The 21,740-nt window shown below is 36.7% G+C and overlaps 1 protein-coding gene across 1 annotated transcript; it reads right to left on the minus strand.

Annotated features, from left to right (window-relative positions):
* Positions 1-9,424: 9,424 nt before the first annotated feature.
* On the minus strand, positions 9,425-20,910 carry LOC132056971 (calcium-dependent protein kinase 13). The gene is made up of 8 exons (XM_059449375.1): positions 20,343-20,910; positions 19,016-19,284; positions 16,289-16,432; positions 16,026-16,178; positions 14,126-14,241; positions 13,876-14,040; positions 10,180-10,410; positions 9,425-10,085 (listed from the first exon to the last, which is right to left on the minus strand). Exons 1-8 carry the CDS (start codon positions 20,705-20,707, stop codon positions 9,936-9,938), a joined length of 1,593 nt encoding a protein of 530 aa, XP_059305358.1. The 5' UTR covers positions 20,708-20,910; the 3' UTR covers positions 9,425-9,935.
* Positions 20,911-21,740: the final 830 nt, after the last annotated feature.

The following is a 21,740-nucleotide window of genomic DNA, read 5'->3' on the forward strand; positions in this document are numbered from 1 at the left end:
CTTTCCTTTCATGCTACTTGATTATAATTGGTATCTGATTTATCCTTCATTCTCTACGCCGTACGGGGGGAGAACTCGTGCTAAAAGGCGGATAAGGCACCGGTGTCGGCCACAAAGACGTGGTAGGACTAGCATGCAGGCCTTAGACGTGGCAGTAGAGCGTGAAGACGCGGCTGGTAGCACCCGTGGATCGGTCAAGTCGGCCAGGATCCGAGTTTTCCCGAGCCACCGACGGATCATGATGAGGAGGAGGAGTTGGGACCAGCACCAGCTCAGCCTAATATTATTGTGCCCTAGTCGTCGTCGGCCGCTTTGGTTTGTGTGGTGAGCCGCGAGGGGTTGACTCGGGGTGTGTGTTCGGGTTACCCCGTATGGTCGGGGTAAGATTGGCTGGCATTCCGCAGAGGTTTTATGCTCCAAGGTCACGGCCTGTGGGCGGCTTCACGTGATATGAGATCCCTAGACCCACACCTTTTTCTAGGCCGCGAGGCCCGTGATTACCGACGAGAGCACGATTTGTTTTGGAGGTTCACCAAGATGAATCCTCCCATTTTCTACGGCGCCTAGCAAGAGGATGCCTATAAGTTTATCATCAACTGTCATGAGGCTCTACAAAATGGGGCGGTGGAGAGCCACGGGGTTGATTTTGTGACCTTTCACTTATTGGGTGGCGCCAAGCTTTGGTGGAGATCGTATGTTGAGTGCAGACTAGTTGGGTCGCCTCCATTGACATGGACCCAGTTTTATCTAATCTTTTTGGAGAAATACATTCCACGTTTATTGAGAGATAGGAGACATGATGAGTTCAATCACATTGACCAAAGAGGGTCATCGGGACATCGAGTATGAGCTCGCTTTTCCCTCTTTTTCCGTATATGCGCTACGGTTGCACACACGGAGGGAGGAGCGAGAGAGATTCGTCGTAGGGGTTGAACATTGCTTTGAATTTGTCAGCTCTTCAGTTAGTATCCACAAGAGCCTCATTTCAGGATGTAGTGGATCATGTCACTATAGTTGAATCGGTGATGTGCCGCGTAATTTTGGCACATTTGATGCTTTTTAACGGCGAGTTTTACTTGTTTTCAAGCAAGTTTGTGTCATTTTGATATGTTTTTGTTGTGTTTCAGGTATTAATTGTTCACATGGTAAAAGTCGGGGAATTTTGTGAAAAGATCTCAAAAGAAGTGAAAAAAGTAGAAGTAGTTGAACATGTGATTTTACAGAACAAAAGACGGACTGCATGTTATTTAAGGCCCGTCAAATGGAACATAGATTGGTCACAGTGAGCTTCTCAACTAAAGAAAATTCACGGCAAACTTTACAAATTGTAGTTTATTTTACGGTCCGTAAATCCCAGCATAGATCATTAACAGTTAGCATCTCAACCTGAGGGAAATCATAATAAGAATCTATTGACGAAGTAAATCGCCTTTACGATCCCGTCAAAGATAAGCGTAGAAATGAGAAGAAAAGCTGAATTTTACGATGGAGATAGAAGATTTTACGGACCGTATGTCATTTTACGGTCCGTATATTTATCCAACGGGGGCAGTTTTGTCAAGATATTTTCCACGACTTGGACCATTATAAATACTTAATGTAGGGTTTTTGTGGGTCATTCTTAGTCAGATTTTAGTCTCTTTTCTTCTTGGCATTGAATACTTAATAGTTTTTTAAGCTTTTAAGGACAAGATTACCACTTTTCATCTTCTTTATTCAATAGTAAGCATTAATGACTTCTTTAATATCTTATTTTGCATTGAATATTATGAGTAGCTAAATTTAATATTAAGGTTGTGTACCCAATGATGGGTGTTATGTGATTGGGTGTTCGTGATTGATATATGCATAATGGGTTGTTAGGGTTTACTTCTTCTTTATTTTTCAATATCGGTTGATGGTTGCAAACATTAACTTAAGCCATAAAACCTTACTTTGCTTGGGAAAGTGAGTTAGTGTTTGGTAGGGATAAGTAACAAGAACTCGAGGCATTAACCCTCGTTTAATAAATTCGCTTACGAATAAGAGAAATTTACTTGGCACATATTAACAGTTCTTCATATCAACTATTTTATATTTGGGAAAACAATAAAGACAAATACTTTCTAACTATTGGAAAATATTAGGAAGTCAATTAGAGGTTAAGTGCATTCGTACAACAATCCATTAGAATTATTTCATATCAATACCCACAGCATTACACTTCATCTAAATGGGGACACAACCTTGGTTTCTTTATTCCAATTAATTACAATCAAAACAAAATAGTGTAGTAAACAAAACACTCTTTTACAAACTCACCGGAATACGATATTAGACTACAAGTAAGTACTCCACTACATTAATAACCTTTTCACACCCTATTCCCTGTGTGATTCGATCCCAACCTAGTTAGGTTACTATATTTGACAACGTCCGCTTTTTGCCATTAAGTAGGTGTAATTTGAGCGTATCAGTCAGTGAGACAGGATAGCTATTGTAAAGGTGATTATGAGAGGGCCCGCAAAAGGGGCAACTTCAGTGGTTCATTCTACAGAGGGCAGGGCCAGTATAGGCAGAGTTCCAAGATCTACTCCCGACGCCCGATTCAGTCAGCTATGCAGAAAACTACTTCTTGCTATACCTCTCATCTTTAAGGTTCCTGCATACTTAAGATTATCTTCATGATAAAATCCTCACCCTCTTTAAATTCTCAAATGGAACAACACGCATCAACCCCCACTACTCCTCAAAAGCCCCAAACTACTTCTCCAATCACTATCAACCCTATTACCTCCATTATTGACACAATGCCAAACCAAAAGATTCTTGAACCCTCCAACCTACCCACTAGAATGGCTCAAACCTCTAACCCAAAAATCTAAAACCCTAGGAGAAACAAAGCAAGAGCATGCCACGTAGATGAACCAATTCGCTCTCATGACTCCCAATTCGACCCATCTTTAGTATCCTTCTCTGACCATTCTGACATTATTGAAATGCTCGGGGATCTCTTTGAAGTACAAGGAGAAGAGACTCAAAACCTAACCTGCAAAATGTCAGAGTTACAAGAAATATACTATACAGGTCCTCTCGAATAGATATCCCCAATTATTGTTCCAAAAGTTGTAATTGTAGAAGAGACATGAGTGGCTTTTGTGGTAAGATCCATTGAGGAGTTAGTGGTTGAAAAAGACAGGGTAGAGGAAGAAACCGGTGAAGACTGGGAAAAATCCCCTGCTGAAGCAGATTCACCTACTGGATAAAAAATGATGAAGATTGAGTATGTATTGCGGGCGTTGGTGACAAAACAAAGGTGGTGGATGAATTAGTAGAAACTGCTAAATACGTTAGAGAGTGGTGGTCTTTGAAACTTGGGTGGGAGTGATATAAGGGAAAATGAATCTGATCAAAGTCTTGAACCCACAGTTGATACTCAAGACGAATCACCAATAGTGGACACTCATGTGCCAATGGAATAAGTTGTTGAACCTGGTCCAATAGTATAAAATGATTCTCAAATCAAACAGGTATCCTAACCTGTTCCAAAAAAATATAGGTGTTGAGGAAGATAACAATAATGGCGATGATGAGCTCATTACAAAGTTTATAATAAAAAAGGTCAGGTCGAGACTCAAAACGGCATCTGGTGAGGTTGTTCTAAAGCTTGAAAGTGAAGTAGCTGAGGAAGAAGGGTCCTTAACAGTACGCAGAACCCCATATACCAAGGGACAAAAGAGAAAAGCTGAGGAAGAGTTAAAAAAGCCAATGCAGGCTAGCAGAAGAAGCACTGCTCCAAGAACAAGGAATACTAAGCCTGTTTCATCATCTATGAATGAATCAGTGAAGGAGAGAAAGATTGCTGAGAAGGAAAGGAAAAAAAAGAGTAAAGATGTGGTCACTCCAAAGTCTAGACAAATCGCAACAAAGAAAGGGGTTAGAAAACCTGCTTCAGCAAAGGGAAAAAACGCAGTTTAAGTTGGTGGATCAGTCAACTGAGAGTGCAAATGGTGAATCATCTGAGTCCGAGGACCAAGACTTCAAAGACATTGGGAACTAATATGACTCCGTGGATTTAAAGTATCCAGCCATGTGAACAATCTTGATGATCAAAAGGCAATCAGTTTTGAGAGGAAAAGTTATCGCTGGTCATGAGGAACCTGAAATAGCCACACTCTTAGAAAATATTAATCACCAAGGATGGAGTAATTTGTTCCTTCTAAGAAAAGAGAAGAGGAAGATGTTCAAGGAACAGGTTACTGAATTTTATGTTAATTCCACTTTTAATGGAGAGTAACTCACTGCAAGGTGCTGGAAGTCATAATTGTGTTGAATGCTCAGAAGTTGGGTGAGATTCTGCATGTGCCCTCTGAGGGATAGGCAAGGTATGTAAAGAATGAATTGCTATCACTTCAAGGAATGGCAAGTGTTGTGAACATGATAAGAAAATTCTCAAACAACTAAACATTAACAAAGCACAAAAGGGTACCGAAAAAGGATATGCCCAAGCTTTACCAAAAATATTTCGAAGTTGTTCATCGCATGGTTATGCCCAAGAAGGAAGGAAAGACGGAGCAAGCTTTTTTGATTGGCACTCATGGAGCTTCTTGACACTAGCACCCAAGTAAATATGCCCGGTCTTAAGATTCAACATATGTACATGATCTTCTCTACAGGAGAATAAAGGTCATGGGTTGGCGTATGGGTTATGGCTAACTGAAGTCTTTGATCACTTCAAAGTGCCCATCAAAGTATGGTAGTATCAAACGGCGAAGGATGTCATTGGGAGTGTGGAACAGGTTGATGAACCAGTTCCAATTAAGGATGCTGTAGAGGAGTTGCAGATCCTATAGGATCAACTTACAGCCAAGGAAGCTGAGATGGCAGCATTGAAAGAGAAGCAACATTGTGCCTTGGATTGTTGCGTGTCAGCTATGAACGTGAGCAAGAAGTCCTAAAAACTCAGCTAGCGATTCTGCAGACTACACTAGATAAGGAAGAGGCAAAAAATACAAAGACTATTCAGAATTTGGTTGCAGCCCTTACTAAAACCTCTCCTCAAAACCATCTTCTTAGCCTTTCTTAGCATCCCTTGTTTTTGGCCTATCTTAGTTTTTATTCTGATTGTATGTATGTTTGTTTGATAACTCTGATGGTGTTCTTTTTTTACTAATGATGGAAGTTGTTCTGCTCTCGTATATCTATTTGTTATTTCTGTGCTTAAAATATTCAAGAAGATATAAATTGAGCAAGTTTTTATATTATGCGTATATGTGACAGCCCCAATGGCCATGAGTTTTGTATCGCTAGTTCAAATTAATGCTTAACTGGACTGAGATAGCTTTTTAATGATGCCAAAAGGGGGAAGATTATGTAATGCTTATGACTAACCTGGTTTACTCTGAGTACGATCGTGATATGATGTTTATTTTCTAGGCTATGAGATGGTTCAAACAAGTTACACAATTGCTTTAAAGCATGAGTTTGTCATCAGCAAAAATCGGGAATTTGGTGGCATAAAGCACGTGAGTTTTGATGATTGACAAAGTAAAATGAAAAAGGCAAGTGAACCGGGTATGCAGACATGTTTATGTAGACATGTTCTATCTCAGAGATAGGTGGACAAGCGAAGAGAGAATAAGTAAGATAGATGCTGGACAAAGGTGAATGAAACAGGTTTATGGACATGTTCCATCTCAGACAGTGAGGAGATTCAGACAAGAAAGAACCAAGTGCTTGAACAAGGCCAAGAACATGTTCCAGCTCAGTATCCTACTACGAGTAGAATTTATGGTTTATGGTAATGACTTGACGGACAAGTTTGCAGGATTTCTTGCCATAATTATCGAGATACTTCAGACTCCTACAAGGACACTGAAGCAAGAATCTCAAGTCAACTCAAACCCTAACTCTCATAATGGGTCTTACCTTGTAGGGATTGAGTTCAGCCAACTTGATGCAAACCCAGTACTATAATTATTCAAGTCATGCCATGAAGAAGTTTTGCACATTCACAAAGAGAGAGATCAGATATTGAGCGAATACAGTCAATGTCATATTGAGTATTCTGATTCCAGAAGTGCAGCCTAATACAAAGAAGAAGATTGAAGAGCTCGTTTAATAGAGTTTATGTTTTATAGTTCTTGAGTCTAGATTCATTTATTAGGATTGTTTATCGAGTTGTACCTTTATCCGCTTTCATAGAAGCAAATATTGTTGGTATAAACTGTTAGTCAAATTCAAATTCAAGTTGGGTTAACTCTGAGTGGGCTTACTAGTCTAAGGAGATAGTGAAATAGGAATTAGAGTTTAGTTCCTAGGTTACAGAGTTTGTAATTTGAATCTGCACAGGCTCACAGCTGTAGTGTAGTTTGGGAAAAATCCTACAGAGATGTAGGTCGTGTTTTTTCACCCTTGTGAGTTGGGTGGTTTCCATGTAAACACTGTGTCCTTAACTTACTGTTTTTTATTATTCTGCAAACGCTAGCTTGGAACAGGTAGAGCAACGTGTTCTATCCCTTAGGGAAAATCGGATACTGCTTAGGATAGATATTAGGTCGTGCAACATATCAAAGGAGAAAACAACTTGGTTTTATGGACTATCGAATACAAAAAGCAAAATGAAGACGTTCCAGAACCGCTCTCTGATTTGCAATTAGTCATTAATCTGACCAAAGGTGTTGATGCCCACCATGTTAACCAATAATATACTATGTTGCTCGAAACTTTCAAAAATGTCGACGGGTACGTGTCAGGTCTTCCAAAAGTAGTGCAGTTTTAGAGAATTCGATCAACAAGAGTGCGGCATCAGTTTTTGGAGAGTCCGAACAATATAAATAGTATCAATGGTTGAAAGATTAATTATTTTGATGTTAATAAAGGGAGTTACATGTTCTCTATGAAAGTGGTGCTTTCTCCATTTCATGAATTCAAGTGGCAGTGCTTGTTGAAATTTGTATTTCTCATAAAGATGTTTGCTTTGCTATGCTTTCATGAAGTATTTTACTGTTTTCTTTTCTTCAAGAATGAATTTTAATTGTTTGATTTGATTTTGGTTTTGTGAATTAAGTAAGTCCTCTTTCCTCCTCCATTTTAGTCAGATTTTAGATCATTACTGCTACAATTTCTGTAAATTTCAATGGGAAGTCTCTTTGAAACGTTGTCAGTAATAATAAATTACTAACTGACACAGAAATGTCGGAACACAACCCGTCAAAAAAGGTGCTCTTTGAAAATTTGCAATGGATTTTGAATGCCTTTGGTGTACGATTAAGCTGTTGACTTGTGCAATATTCAGGTGATTCCCTTTTTCAAGAAAAACATTTGTATTCTCATAAAGATGTTTGGTTTGCTATGCTTTCATGAAGTATTTTATTGTTTTCATTTCTTCAAGAACGAATTTTAATTGTTTGATTTGATTTTGATTTTGTGAATTAAGTAAGTCATGTTTCCTCCTCCATTTTGGTTAGATTTTAGGTCATTCCCTTTGAAACGTTGTCAGTAATAATAAATTACTAACTGACACAGAAATGTTGGAACACAGCCCGTCAAAAAAGGTGCTCTTTGGAAATTTGCAATGGATTTTGAATGCCTTTGGTGTACGATTAAGCTGTTGACTTGTGCAATATTCAGGCGATTCCCTTTTTCAAGAAAAACGACTGAATTTTTAAGGGATCTTAAAAGCTCAGTTGGTTGGCTACATGAACTTTCACCTTATTGGTGAAGATTTGATCCCCATCTCGTAATCCCCTTCCCCTGCCCCCATGTGATAAAAAAAAAATTAAAAATGCGATTCCCCATTGGTAACACTCTCCAACAAAATTTTGACGGCTTGTTTTTATCAAAATATTATTAGTTTTTTTCGGCAAAAAAAAATAAATAAATAAGAAACTGTGATAAATTTATTTTAAACTTTCGTGCAGCACTTCCGTCGAAGAGTTTCATACTCTGCAAAAATTCAAAGAGTTTTCGGCAATTAAGTCTGTATTTAAACTTTACTGGTATACCAACAGTAACTTAAACTCTTTGCGGAATAAGTGTATATAATCATCGGTAATGCTACTTCGCAACATAAAAGTACCACGAAGATTGGGAAGTTAATCCTGTGAATATAAAGTACCACCAAATTCACTTCTTTTTGTTGACAGTGTTAGATCAGAACTAATGAATATTACGAAGATCTTGGATTTTAATCGCTAAATATTACGTTCCAGTCCTGTGAATTAATAAACTCATGATAGAAAGTATTTCGGGCAATTTGCAGGATTGTCCTTCGGGGTGGTCTTTAATTTTTGTCCCTCAAATCAGTGGTCTTTAATTTTTGTCCTTCACTACAAGTCTCTTAATTTCAGGTTTGACCTAAGGCATAAGTTGGATTTCAAATTCTGCCTTAAGGAAAAAAAAAAAATTGAAATTTTACAAACCTCTGCCTTAAGAGCTAATTTTGAATAAAAATTTGCCTTAAGAAAGAAGTTGAGTCCAACTCATGCCTTGCAAATTCCCCACTTCTGCGCTGTGAATTCCAACTTATGGTTTGCGATTTTTTTTTTTTTTATTGATTAAACCTGAGTTCAAACCCAAAATCTTTGGGTGTTAAGCGAAGGGCAAATATTAAAGACTACCAATTGAGGGACAAAAATTAAAGACCACCCCAAAAGGACAATCCACGCAAAAAAATGAAGTATTTCTCCCTCTAATGCGACGCAAAACTGAATTCATCTGGCCACATCCCGAATATTAGATGGTCACCATATTCACCTTTGTTTTTTTTTTTTTTTTTTTTTTGGTTGATAATTTGTAAGGAGTAAACGCCATTAGGCTTGAACTAATAAAGTACTACGAAGATCATAAAATCATTAGATCAGAGCTGAAAACATCAGGAAATATGGTCCTCAGTTGTACGACCACAATGGTTGACCAAACAAAAGATTCAGCAAAGTCCTTTTTCTATTTTCTAATAATGAACTTTGAATCATAAAAAGAGGGAAATTAATAGAAAAAGAACTGATTATATTCTAAATACAGTAATTCTACAACTTAAATGTTCTTTTAGACCTCAACCAAAAAAAAAAAAAAAAAAAACCGAAAGAACTAGCTATACAAATTAACTGCAAAAAAAATTATTTTTTAAGATGTTCAAAATTTTCGATCTCTAGGAAGACATGGGTTACTATAATACTTTTTAACTTCATTCTTTTCAATCTTGATCATTTATTAAGTCATAGGTCTATCCAATGACCACCTCGTTATTCATCACTCAAATATCTGCATGACAGCACACCGACGATTCTTACCAATCACCATTACGTAGAATCCGAATTATTATACTCAAAATTCAAACTACTTAACCACTTTCAGATCTTATTAAGTTCATCCAATTAGCCACATTCAAGTTCCAATTTATCAGAGACCATATGCAAATTAAGACAAGAAGAAAAGGCCGAAGTTTTCTGCGAGAAATATCAAGACGAGCGTTCTTTTACATGAACGGTTGCTAAGAAGAATGCAGGTTTAGAGCCAAATACAACCAGTGTTCCTTTTCACCTGCCTTAAACGGCAATAGTACATACAAATCACTATGAACATGAGGATTGGAGAAACAGGATAAAAGAAAAGCCACTTGAACTAGCATACTTCCATGTATGTTAGCTCCATGTCAATCCTAAAAATAGGCACAGACAACAATGAAACGAGAAAACTTTTTGTACAAAAATTATGCTGCATTGTACCTTCTTTTTTTTTCTTTTTTTTTTTTCCCGGGACAAGAAAAAACTAACAGTAGTAAGAGGATAGGATACATTCTGTGTTTCAAATGGTTATAAAGGTTACCCAGATGAAGTCTCCACTTTCGAATACTGGCAAGCCAACAATCTGGTAACCCCATAAAACAATGGCAAGAGATCAAAGACACATTGATACAAAGCTTGAATTTGATAAATGAAACAATAATGTAAACCTTACTCATTCCCCAAGTTAAGTGAACCATCCTTCATTAGCTTCACACTTAGACTATTGAATCTCCCTCTTGAATAATGTCGCGAAGCCTTTCTCCAGTCTGTTCCAGTTTTCATCATGGCTGCAAATTCTTCAAAGCTGATGCGCCCATCCTGCATTCATAGAAAGAGAGAAGATAAGGGAAATACCATTCCAAGCTGAATATACGTTAGCAGCAGAGGCGTTTTTTGTCAGCTGCATGTTCACCTTGTCCGTATCAACCTCCTGGAAAATGTCATTTGCCACATTGGTGCAGTCATCCGCTCCATCCTCCATCAAGGCATCCCGAAGCTCATCCAGCTCAATGTAACCATTTCCATCCTTATCAAAGTAGGAGAAAGCTTTGTGCAGATGTTCATCATGAGCCATCCTTTGAAGATGGAGTGAAACGGCTATAAATTCCCCATAATCCAGGGTCCCTTTGCCATTAGTATCAATCTGTAGGAAAAAAAGTAATCCCATGTTCACGGCTTTCTAACTTTAACATTCAATGGAATATATACAAGTAACTTGACCATTGATGATGTTACAATTACATAACCTGCAATGAACTACATAAAAGAACAAATATAACAACAGGACTGCATGCTTATTCTAACCAGCGACATCAACTAACTAGCAGATATTAAAGAGAGCCACATACAGTGACTGCAAAAGAGTTATTTGCATTTTGAACCCTTAAGTAGGCACGATATTTTTATGTGCGCCCTGTCCTTTTATCTTAATAATTTGCCACCTAAGTCTATTTATCTCTTTGGAAAATCATAAAGTGTTCTTTTTTGAAAGGTACATGAGGCTTATAGGCTTAGCATGATGTGCTTTGTTTTTTAAGTTCAGCAAAACATGCATAATAGAATAATATCACATAAAAAAGCACTTGATTAGTTATAATTCACATCACGTTCATCTCCAAACAGTTCCGACCGCTGGTGGTTTCCCTATTTATATTTCCTTTTTACTATTAACTTGCAAAGGGGGAACGTATCAATTCATCATCGACTAGAATAAAAAATCTGTAACTTCAATATAAACGCATGCATGTTCCTACATTGATGCAGAAGCATGACTTCATGTGATGGGGTTGGTTTCAATTAGACAAAGCTCTGCTTTATAGCTTGAGAAAAGAAGCTATTTTCAACCTCTGCACATCTAAAACTCAAATTTGTTATATGTCTTCTTTAATTAGAGTTATGCAACTACGTGCAGGAGTACAGCAGCACAGGGCTAGTAAAGGATTTTAGCTTTCAGTAAGATCTGGAGCTGCAGGAGTTTAAAAAAATTACTGAAGAATTGGTGAAAAGAACTTGATTAAAACTAGCATAGCAAACAGAGAGAGCTTTGTGTTATCAGTGGAGTAAAATGAAGACTTTTGTGGGGCAAGACCATTGGCAGCTTTCCCCTATAACGTTAAGAATGCAATTCCTAATTAATTCTTTACAAAACGAACTCTTATATGGTTTTGCAAAGAAACTAATAGATTTTCCCTTTTTTCCTTTGATAAGGTACAAATAAAAAATGGTGTCTACATTAGAAGTGCAAAATGCAAAGAACTTGCTGGAAGACGACAAATTAAACAAAGCATAAGTATACAAACATGGAGGATCTTTATTTTCCAATTAGATATAACCAGATCGAGAGAAGACAAGAACTCATCGATTATGCTAGCAAAAGTTGTTATTTTAAAGAGGTTATTTCACAAACATAGAACAGAAGACTAGTCTTACTTGGACAGCTCTATATAAGGCATGTCTTACCCAAGACAATCTGAAGAAAAGGAAATTCCAGTTAGCAAACAGATGCTATATGTGCAAAAGAGAAGTTGAAACCACCAGACACCTTCTTCTTCATTGTGAGGTGGCCTTAATGGAACATGTTTTTTTGTCTCTTTGGTCTCAATTGGACCATACCCCTCTCAGTTAAGGATGCTTATGAGAGCTGGAGCCTATGGAGAGTTGACAAAATCATCAAGAAGAACTGGATTATGACTCCTGCTTGTATTGTTTGGTGTATCTGGTTGGAGAGGAATAGGAGATGTTTTGATGGGGAGTCAAGCTTCTTTAGGTATTTTGAAGGCAAGGTGTAATGCCAATCTGTTTAGTTGGTCCAATCTGTATCCTGCTGTTAGGGCAGAACATCTTCAGGACTTTATTAACTCCCTAGTTCTGGCTTAGACAGTTTGTATAGTCAACCAGAGATTTTTTTGTAAGCTCAAATGCCACATCCTGTAATTCTTGCATCTTCTTGATGCCATTTATTAATAGCACTTACTTCATCCAAAAAAAAAAAAAAAAAAAAAAAAAATAAAATGAAGAATTTAAAGCATAAATCTCTCAGAACTTACCTCTCCCTTGTCCCTACCCAATTTTTGGACGTAAAGGCGACAAGGGCCTGCCTGCCAATCGGCGCCAATAAATATGCCAAAAATTAAAATATTTAATTGCATATGTAAATAATCAAAATCTCACTAGCAATAACATATTAGCAAATATTTCAATTCAAAAATTAAAAGTAGATAGTAGATACTAAAAGTCTAGAACTTGAATGAGTCAATGACTGGGGGCCTTATAACTTTGTTTGGCATAAATTGAAAAAAATAAGTTGGGGTAGTCCAACTTATTTTTTTTGATAAGCTTTATAAAACTATAAACTAAGTTAAATGGGTCCAATTATTTTCCTTATTTTAAGCACAAATTCTGGCTCAAAAAAGCTAAAAACAGCTTATAAGCCAACTTATAAGCCAATCCAAACGGGCTCTCAATAATTCATAAGTGACAAGACAAGCAATACTAAAATTAAAGCAATAGTGCAATACTAAATACTGAATCTTTTGTTGGGCCTTTGGCACCATAATTCCAACCTATGTCTTTTTTGCTAGCGTCCGACGATTCCATTGAATTTGAACCTACTGTTTATAACTGTGTAACAAAATTTAAACAATTATTGAACAGAAAAAATAGGAGCAAAACAACCAATGCCTCACTGGTCCAAACAGAGAAAAAAAAAACAGAGAAGAAACAGAGGAGAAAAAAAACAGAGCTAATTAACAGAGGTGAAAAAAACTGAGGGTAAAAAAACAGGGAGAAAAACCAGAAAACGAAGAAGAGAGAATAGAATCAGTCAAAAAAAAAAAAAAAAAAAAACCAGAGGTGACCAAATAGGGCAGTTGTCAAAAAAAAAAAGAAGAAGAAGAAGAACAGATGAAGAAGCAGAAGTCGAAAATACAGGAGGAAGAAAGAAGAAGAACTGAAGAAAAAGAAGAAGGAGAAAGAGACAGACCTGAAACCTTGAAGGAGAAGAGAGGAGGCAAACAAAAAACCCTAGCTGCTATTTTTATTTAGTCCTCCACTTCATTTAAGTCCTCCACTTTTTTTAATTGTTTTTTTTTTAAAACCCTAGCTGCTCGCCTGCGTATTTATTCTGTCCCTCGCCATCCCTCGCCTTTCTCGCCATTGAAGGTCTGCCATGAAAGGCGCAGCAGCCACGCCTTGCCTCGCCTCTCGCCAAAGGCGAGAAGGCGCTCGCCTTAAATAACACTGTCCCTACCCTCCCTAGTTCCATCCTTTCCTTCTTCGATTTTTTTTTTTCTTTCTTTCTTTCTTTTTGCCTAGTTCCAATTAATTACTTTACTTCACCCGATTCCCAAGTAAAAGTGCAGAATCTATGCTCTTTCAGGCTATTGGATATCCTAGAAAATATCCTAGCGGCAAATGGAAACTAAACTTATTTATGAAGTTTAAACATTTCATGTTAGATGACAACGATGCAGATGTTATCTCCGTCAATACCAAAAGCACGCTTTCGCATGATATTAACAGATACTGAGCAGCATCTATATGTCAACCTCGGGAAAAAGTGGGAAATTCAGGACAAGCTTTAAATCAAGAAATTGGCAGGTGGACTCACAGCTTCAATAAGCATCTGTACTTCAGATTCTGCCAGCTGGGAGTTCTTTTGAAGTCCTGCTTTAAGTTCTTCGACTGAAACAATGCCATCATTGTCAGTGTCTATCTTGTTAAACATTTCTTTTAGGTCTCCAACTTCTTCATTAGACAAGAAATCAGCAATCACCTGCATTTGGACAAGCATGATTTAATGGTCCAAGAAGTGCAAAAGCTACGTAAAGATAAAAAGAGCATCAGATAAATGAACACACCCTCAGAGCTTTCCTCTTAAACCTATTCATCAACGAAAACTGCTTAAGTCTTGACTTAACAACATCTCCAAGGGGAACATTTGGAGCCTTCTTAGCATTTTGAATCCAAGGGTGCTCTACAAGACGAGAAAACTTTTATAATTCATAAAAAACAGGAGGCATAAGATTAGGTTTTCTGTTGTAATAACAGGCGATTGATAAAAACCAAAGAAATCACCAAGCATCCAAATTAAATATTTATACACGGAAGACCTTAGTAGGTCTTGCTAAGGAAATATGAATTGCCGCCTTTTTTCATTGTATCTTCTTTTGTCAACTAATCCATCAAAGATCATATTTTTCTTGTTCTAATGGATCTACATGGCCATTCCCATGCTTTTTGCTGGTCTTAATCCTTCGTCATCCCAAACTTCACAGGTTGCATGTGGTTCAGTGTACCACTTCCTTTATTTTGTCCAACCATTGTTTGGGAGGACCCATGACTTCCACAGCAAATCTCTTTTAAGCATTGCAGCTCCACAACGTTCAGGAATGCTAGGATGTGCGATTTAATAAATTCCCATAATGGTAAGTGGAAGTTTGAGCTTACTGAGATGTTTAATCCCTTGATGGCTATCAGCCCACATACCACTCTGTCCAACATGACCAGAGATCCAATCACATGACTTCCCACAAACAATGGCAATTCACAGTTAGATCAGCGTAGAATTGGGATATGACTGTAAGGAGAGGCTAAATGGCACTAAATTTACTTTAAGCTCAGGTGTTATGAAGAAGTTTTGACCACTTATAGTTTTGACCACTTTATGGAGCTTGCAAGTCTCTTCAAAGGTTAATTCACAGTTAGATCAGCTTAGAATTGGGGTATGACTGTAGAGAGGCTAAAGGGCATTAAATTTACTTGGCATTATGAAGAAGTTTTGACCACTTTATGGAGCTTGCAAATCTCTTCAAAGTTTAGACTAATGCCTAGGTTTCTCCCATAAAGATAACGCTATGTAAGAGACAAGTTGCAGATGATTATGTATGCCCAAGACATAGAGAAGGTAAACAACGCCTCTTTAGCATCTGAATGATGCTCATTAGTTTAGAGAGTGAAATTACTGAATAGACGAAGTGTGCTATTATCTCAACCGGTTGATCATTAGCCTGTTGGTGACGTCGTTGGATTTTGTTATTAGGTGTGACCTTATGCTTTATTTAGTTTTAGCTACAATTTTAGAGAATAATCACTGAATGGAAGTGTTACGATCACCTCAACTGGTTGATCATTAACCTGTTGATGGCGTCGCTGGATTTTTTGTTACTAGTTGTCATCTTATGCCTCACATACTGAAAGTCTGAAACCGACCAATTTTCCATAGTCGAATCCCTTCTAGTCAGACCCTCCTAGTCAGTCATCTATTCAGCCTTGTCTAACTAACGCTCCTCCTGTTCCAGTTTATACTTACTTTCTTTTTAAAAAAATTTCTAAAAAGAACAACGCAATTCTGAATTTGGGAACAATTATAGAACAACACAATTCTGAATTTGGGAACAATTATAGAACAACACAATTCTTAACATTACCCTTTCCATTTTACCCAGACTGAGAAGCTTTTATAACCACATAAATGTTATGGCATGTTTAAGGCCACAAGTTTCGGTTGAAAAGTTTTATAGCTACATAAATGCTATTTCGACCATAAATTTCAAAAGCCCTCATTTTCTTAAACTCCGTAACAATTTCAACTATGTCTGATAAATTGGAACGGCTAGAGTATATAAAATACAGCACGGGCAAAGCACATCGGAGTGCTGATTCGTGCCTAACTAGGCTACCCAGTAGCTCTATATATCTTTGATAAACACAAGGCTTTTCCCAATAAGAATTAATAAGCATCTGTGAAACATAACATACCAAGTACTTGCTTTGCAGTTAGTCGAAGCTTTGGATCTGGCTCTAACATTTGCCTGACAAGATTTTTAGCACCTTCTGAAATACTTGGCCAGGGTTCCCGCTTGAAATCTATTGCCCCACGTAAAATCGCTTGGGCAACACCTTGTTCAGATTCTGTACAAACAGATTCACTTCAATAAAATTACAGAGTGGCATCTGAGAATGCTACTAATATAGGATACGGGAAAGAGAGGAAGAATCAAAACTGCAGGAAGAGAGTGTACCGGCCCAAAAGGGAGGAACCCCACATAACAGAATATATAGAATGACTCCTGCACTCCATATATCTATTTCTGGTCCATAGTTTCGTTTGAGCACCTCAGGAGCCATGTAATAGGGACTTCCAACTATTTCGGAGAACTTCTCACCTAAAATACATATTTGAGTGATTAAAAATGAGCGATATATAAAGTTAAGATACGCAACAATATAGATTGGATAACCCTCGATTGGCCTGGTGGCAAATTGACTTGAGCCTTGGGGTGCTCCCTTTCAAGGTCTCAAGTTCAGTAAACAATTTAAAGGGCCATCGGATGCCACAATTACCCGTGGTGCACTTATGAAACTCCTTGCCGAAGGCTTGCCCAAAGTACTCAAAGAGACTCGGACACCGGTGCTTAATCAAAAAAAAAAAAAAAAAAACAATATAGATTGGATAGGCCAGTAATAGTGCCAAAAGACGAGCCCAAAGTACCAAACAATAAGGAATGCGAAGAGTTATTTGTACCACAAGGTTAAGGGTCCAAGACCATGGGCCTTGCTGATTGGATCTGCATTTGCTATATAGTTATCTAAGCTATTTCTTGTTCCTACCTCCCTATAAAGAGAAGTACAGAGGAACAAGCATATAGGTCACGAGTTAGAGCCATGGAAGCAGCCACTAATGCTTGCACTAGGGTAGGCTGTCTACATCACACCCCTTGCGGTGCTGCCCTTCCCACTACTAACGCGGGATGCTTTGTGCACCAGGCTGCCCTTTTACAGAGGAGCAGGCACCTGCTAGATATTCATTAGCTATCAAAATTAGTTTCACTCTTTTCCTTTTTAAGTAAGCATTTGAGTTAGCATTACTATGCGACTAAGAACCCCTACAGAGGTTTGTCAAGTCAAACATTACTAAACGATTCAAACGAAACCCAAAGGCTGAAGATTTATTTAAGTAATAATAAGGATGTCCTTTACAAAGGAAGAACTGTCTACTTTTGTAGGGCAGACAAATGCTGAAAACTTTATCCTTTATTTAGCTGGTAAGCTGATCTATTATTTCCCAAATATTAAACGAAAAGGAAGGAAATATCTATTAAATATGCATGGAAATAAACAAGTAAGACTTTCATAATCAAAGAAAGAAGAATTAATTCCTACCACAACTACACTGTAGTAATCTGGAGTGCACGAATAACACTAAAAGTGACCAACACTGGAGTAGTCACTTTCTACCTCTTTAGGTGTCCATCATCCTACATTGACTTCCAAATGACAGACCGTAAGTATGACAGAATGATCACAGGTCTCAGGTGATCTTTTCTTTTTTAATCCTATATGTTTCAATTTCATTGGATGTCCCTAAAGGGACGTCATTTATCCTCCGTGTGTGCAGGCCTACACCTTTTGTCAGATTTAATCATTTTCTAATCTTGTCTAATCTTATATGACCACACATCCTTCTTGATCCGTGTTTTTAACATTCATCTAGCAAGCATGCTAAGCCAAGAGGCTCAACTTCCACTCCTGTGTAAGATTATTGAACTGAAAATTGCACTATACAACTTACCTTTAACTTTTTTTTACATATATATTCCTATCGCACAATTTCCCAAATCCTACCTCCATTTAAGTCATCCTATTCTAAAATTCATGTGTTACATCACCTTTTCATCCATCTGCAACACTACGCCTAGATATCCAAATTGTCTGTATCTTGGCACCAAAATTCCTAGCTAATACCACTTCAGCTTCATTCTACTTAAGGGGATAAACTTGAAGTTTATCTAATCCGAACAAATGCAGTTAGGCAGTAAGTTAGTTCTTAAACTGCAAGTACCAGAATAGATGGAATTCACATAAAAATTAAGTGGGCATTGTTTTAGGAAAATTGATAGAAATGTTTGCTAGAATAAAGTCCTCTACAAGGCCGTTCCACCAATCAATTGATCATGAAACAACTCATCAACAGTCTGGAAATTCAGCTCAAATGCAATTCCCTCATGTAGGTTAAGTCAAGCCCTTGTCACAGGTTTAACTCGCAACTTGGCCATGATATTAGCACTGAAATTAATAAATTGTAACCCTTTTAGCTTTTGCAATTAACAAAAGAATTATCAACTGAACTAAATGAGAGAACATCTCATCTCACTGAAACTCAAACTCAAAGACACGAATGATAATACACAGTGAAGTGCAATATTCCAACATGATACAATCAATTTCAAGGCTAAAGAGCCTCAGAGGGCTGTTGGAAGAAACAATATTATTTCATAAGAATAAACAATGGAGAGGCATGGATCAGTCCCTTCTTTGTTTGGTAAATTTTTTATCCTTTTGCTTAATCCTATATCAAAACTACCTTGCTCCTCTATATAACCAGTGCGCTCAACGAGACAAACTGAATCTACCATCTTTTTTCCGCTGGTAAGTTTTACTAATAGATCTAGCTTATCAAATAAGTTGTACAAACCGAGTTAGAGTACAAAAAGAAGGAGATGATGCTAGTTTTGCTCCAGCATCAACTGAATATAACTTCTTTCAAGTTTATCAGCAATCTTTGTTTGTTCTACACTCCGCAGGTAAGTTGTACAAACAGAGTTAGAGAACAAAAAGGAGGATGATGCTAGTTTTGCTCCAGCATCAACTGAATATAACTTCTTTCAAGCTTATCAGCAAGTTGTAAGATAAATAACTATATGCATTTGCTTACTTTACCACAAACCAATTAAAGTTTTCCTTTTTACCTGGCTTGAAGAAGATTGACAAGCCAAAATCAATTGCTTTGAGAGGTGAATTTTCCTTCTTATTAGCGAACAAAAAGTTCTCAGGCTTCAAATCTCTATGAATCACTCCATGCTTATGACAAAGCTGCACAACCTCCATAATCGTCCGTGTAACAGCAACAGCAGCTCTTTCAGTATAATGCCCCCTCGCAACAATCCTATCGAACAGCTCACCGCCTTCGCACAATTCCATCACCAAATGAACCGCATTTTCATCCTCACACGCTTCCCTAAAACTCGCAATACTTAAAAATTAGTGTCTGGCCATGAAAATCCAAAATCTAACTTAAAGTAGTATTTCAAATTTGGAAAATAACTTAGCACCCGTTTGGCCAAGGAGAGTTTTCACTTTTTTCCGAATTTTATTCCGAAAAACTGTTTGGACATAGAATTGTTACAATTTTCAAGAATTCAAAAAACTTGAAAAAGATGTTTTCAAAATTTTTACTCCAAATCACTCACCAAAATTGAGAAAACACCTCCAATTTGTATTCATGTCCAAACACAACTCCGATTTCCAAATACCATTTTCAACTTGAAAACAAATACCACTTTTTTTCAAATTTCACAATTCTTATGTCCAAACACCCACTCATAACCTATTTCCGAACTCTCTTTTCACTTTTGAAGTTGTATTGAAGTACATTCAAGCATGAATATTATTCCAAATATTTTTTTGCAAAAAAGTATAATCAAACACAACTCCAAATCCATAAATTCCAAATATACTGAAAAAATATTTGGAATCTATGGCCAAACGCCTACTTAGCTAGCGTTTGGAAATAGATTTGGATCATATGCTTAAATTTTACCTTCAAACATCTTTTTGGCCATGAAATTTAATCAGATTTTGAAAATTTATCTTCAAAATAGCTCAGACCAATTTTTGGGAGAAATTTCACTTCCACTAACAAAACATCAAATTTTTCTCATGTAAAATGCAAAAACTCCAAACACAACTTCAAAAACTCCAAACACAACTTCAAGTTCCAAAAATCTCAACTTCAAAAACTCAAATTTGCAAGTTTCAACTTCAAAATCTAGGGCCAAACGCCTACTTAAACTCCTTAAACTTTAATTACATCCTTCTACTAATGTCAAGAGCATCATTACCTAAAACTCACAATACTTGAAAGTTATGGCAAATGCTTCATAATTGCAAAAAGTATAACCAAACACAACTCCAACTTCAAAAATTCCAAATAAAGTGAAAAAAATACTTGGAATCTATGGCGAAACGCCTACTTTACATCATTCTACTAATAATATGTGTCAAGAGCATAATTACCTAAAACTGACAATGCTTGAATTTTGTGGCAAATGCTTCATAATAGCAACTTCTCTCCTTACATCTTCCACATCAACAGCTGTTCTTAACTTCCTTTTCGATATCGACTTACAAGCCAATAATTCTCTATTACTACGATCTATACATAGATATGTTATCCCGAATTCACCCCTACCTAACTCTCTATCTATCAAATACCTCTCCTCAATATTCTCCTTTTGAACATCAGTTAACACTGTGAGAATCTGTTTTTGCTGCTTAGGGGTAAGCTTGTCTTTTTTACGGATGTGATGATGATTATCGTTGTTGGAAGACTTTACATCTTCTCTAGCAACAGATGCTGGAGATCTGCAACAGTTACCCATTGCTTAAAACCCTAATACTTGCACACTTTTTTTTTGTTTTAGCTATGGTTTAACATTGTGATTTGGGAAGTGTGAAATAGTAGAAGTTTGAGGAGTGAAATTGCAGTGGAAAGAAATGGAGTGAACTGAGCTGTGCTGAGCTGAGCTTGCCGGAGATGGAATAAAGAAGAAAAATGGGGGACTGGGAATGCAATGATAACGTTAAGATGTGAAAAGCTTTTTCGTTTTTAAAAATATGAAAAGCAAAGTCCTTCTCGGAGAAATTTATGTATGTCCTACGTCCCAATTTACACAAGCGTATTTGATTGGTCAGAGTGTAAGACTTTTGAATTTACGGTTTAAAACAAGTGAAAGAAAATTTTAAGGCCAGAAATCAGTTTATTAAGAATAAAATGAAAATTTTAGTGTTAAATTATTACTAAATATGAAAAAATGATAAATTATTACTGAATATGAAAAAATGTTAAATTAGTACTGAATATGAAAAAATATCATTTTTTTAGCTGATCAAAAGGAAAGAGTGTCATGTAAATTGGGACGGAGGGAATATCATTTTACATTGCATTAGTCATGCAAGATTTAGTTATTCATGTATTATTAGTTATTCCACCTTCGATTCTATATAAAATAATATACATATACCATTATAATTTATATATGTATTAGTTATGCAGGTTTTTAAATTGCAAACCAACTACCGTATTAATTTTATACATGAATAACTTACTTAAAATTATTTGAGAAATTATAGAAAAGTCCTTCTACTTTAATACTATAATCATTTAGACACTAGAACTAAGTCATGTTTTAATTGAAAGCCTCATTATTAATAAAGTGTTTCAACTAGACATTTTCAGTTTAAATTTTAAAAAAAAAAATTGCGTGAGTTTTCATTCGTCTATTGGGTAGGTTAGTTAACCACGTAAAATAGTATCTTTTTTAATTATAAGCATTAACCTCAAGTAGAAAAAGTCTGAGGTTTTATGGCTTATTAAGACGAATGTTTATAATTAAAAGAGTGACATATTTTAGG

This window comes from Lycium ferocissimum, chromosome 5 (genome assembly GCF_029784015.1).
Source record: "Lycium ferocissimum isolate CSIRO_LF1 chromosome 5, AGI_CSIRO_Lferr_CH_V1, whole genome shotgun sequence".
NCBI classification, from domain to species: Eukaryota; Viridiplantae; Streptophyta; class Magnoliopsida; order Solanales; family Solanaceae; genus Lycium; species Lycium ferocissimum.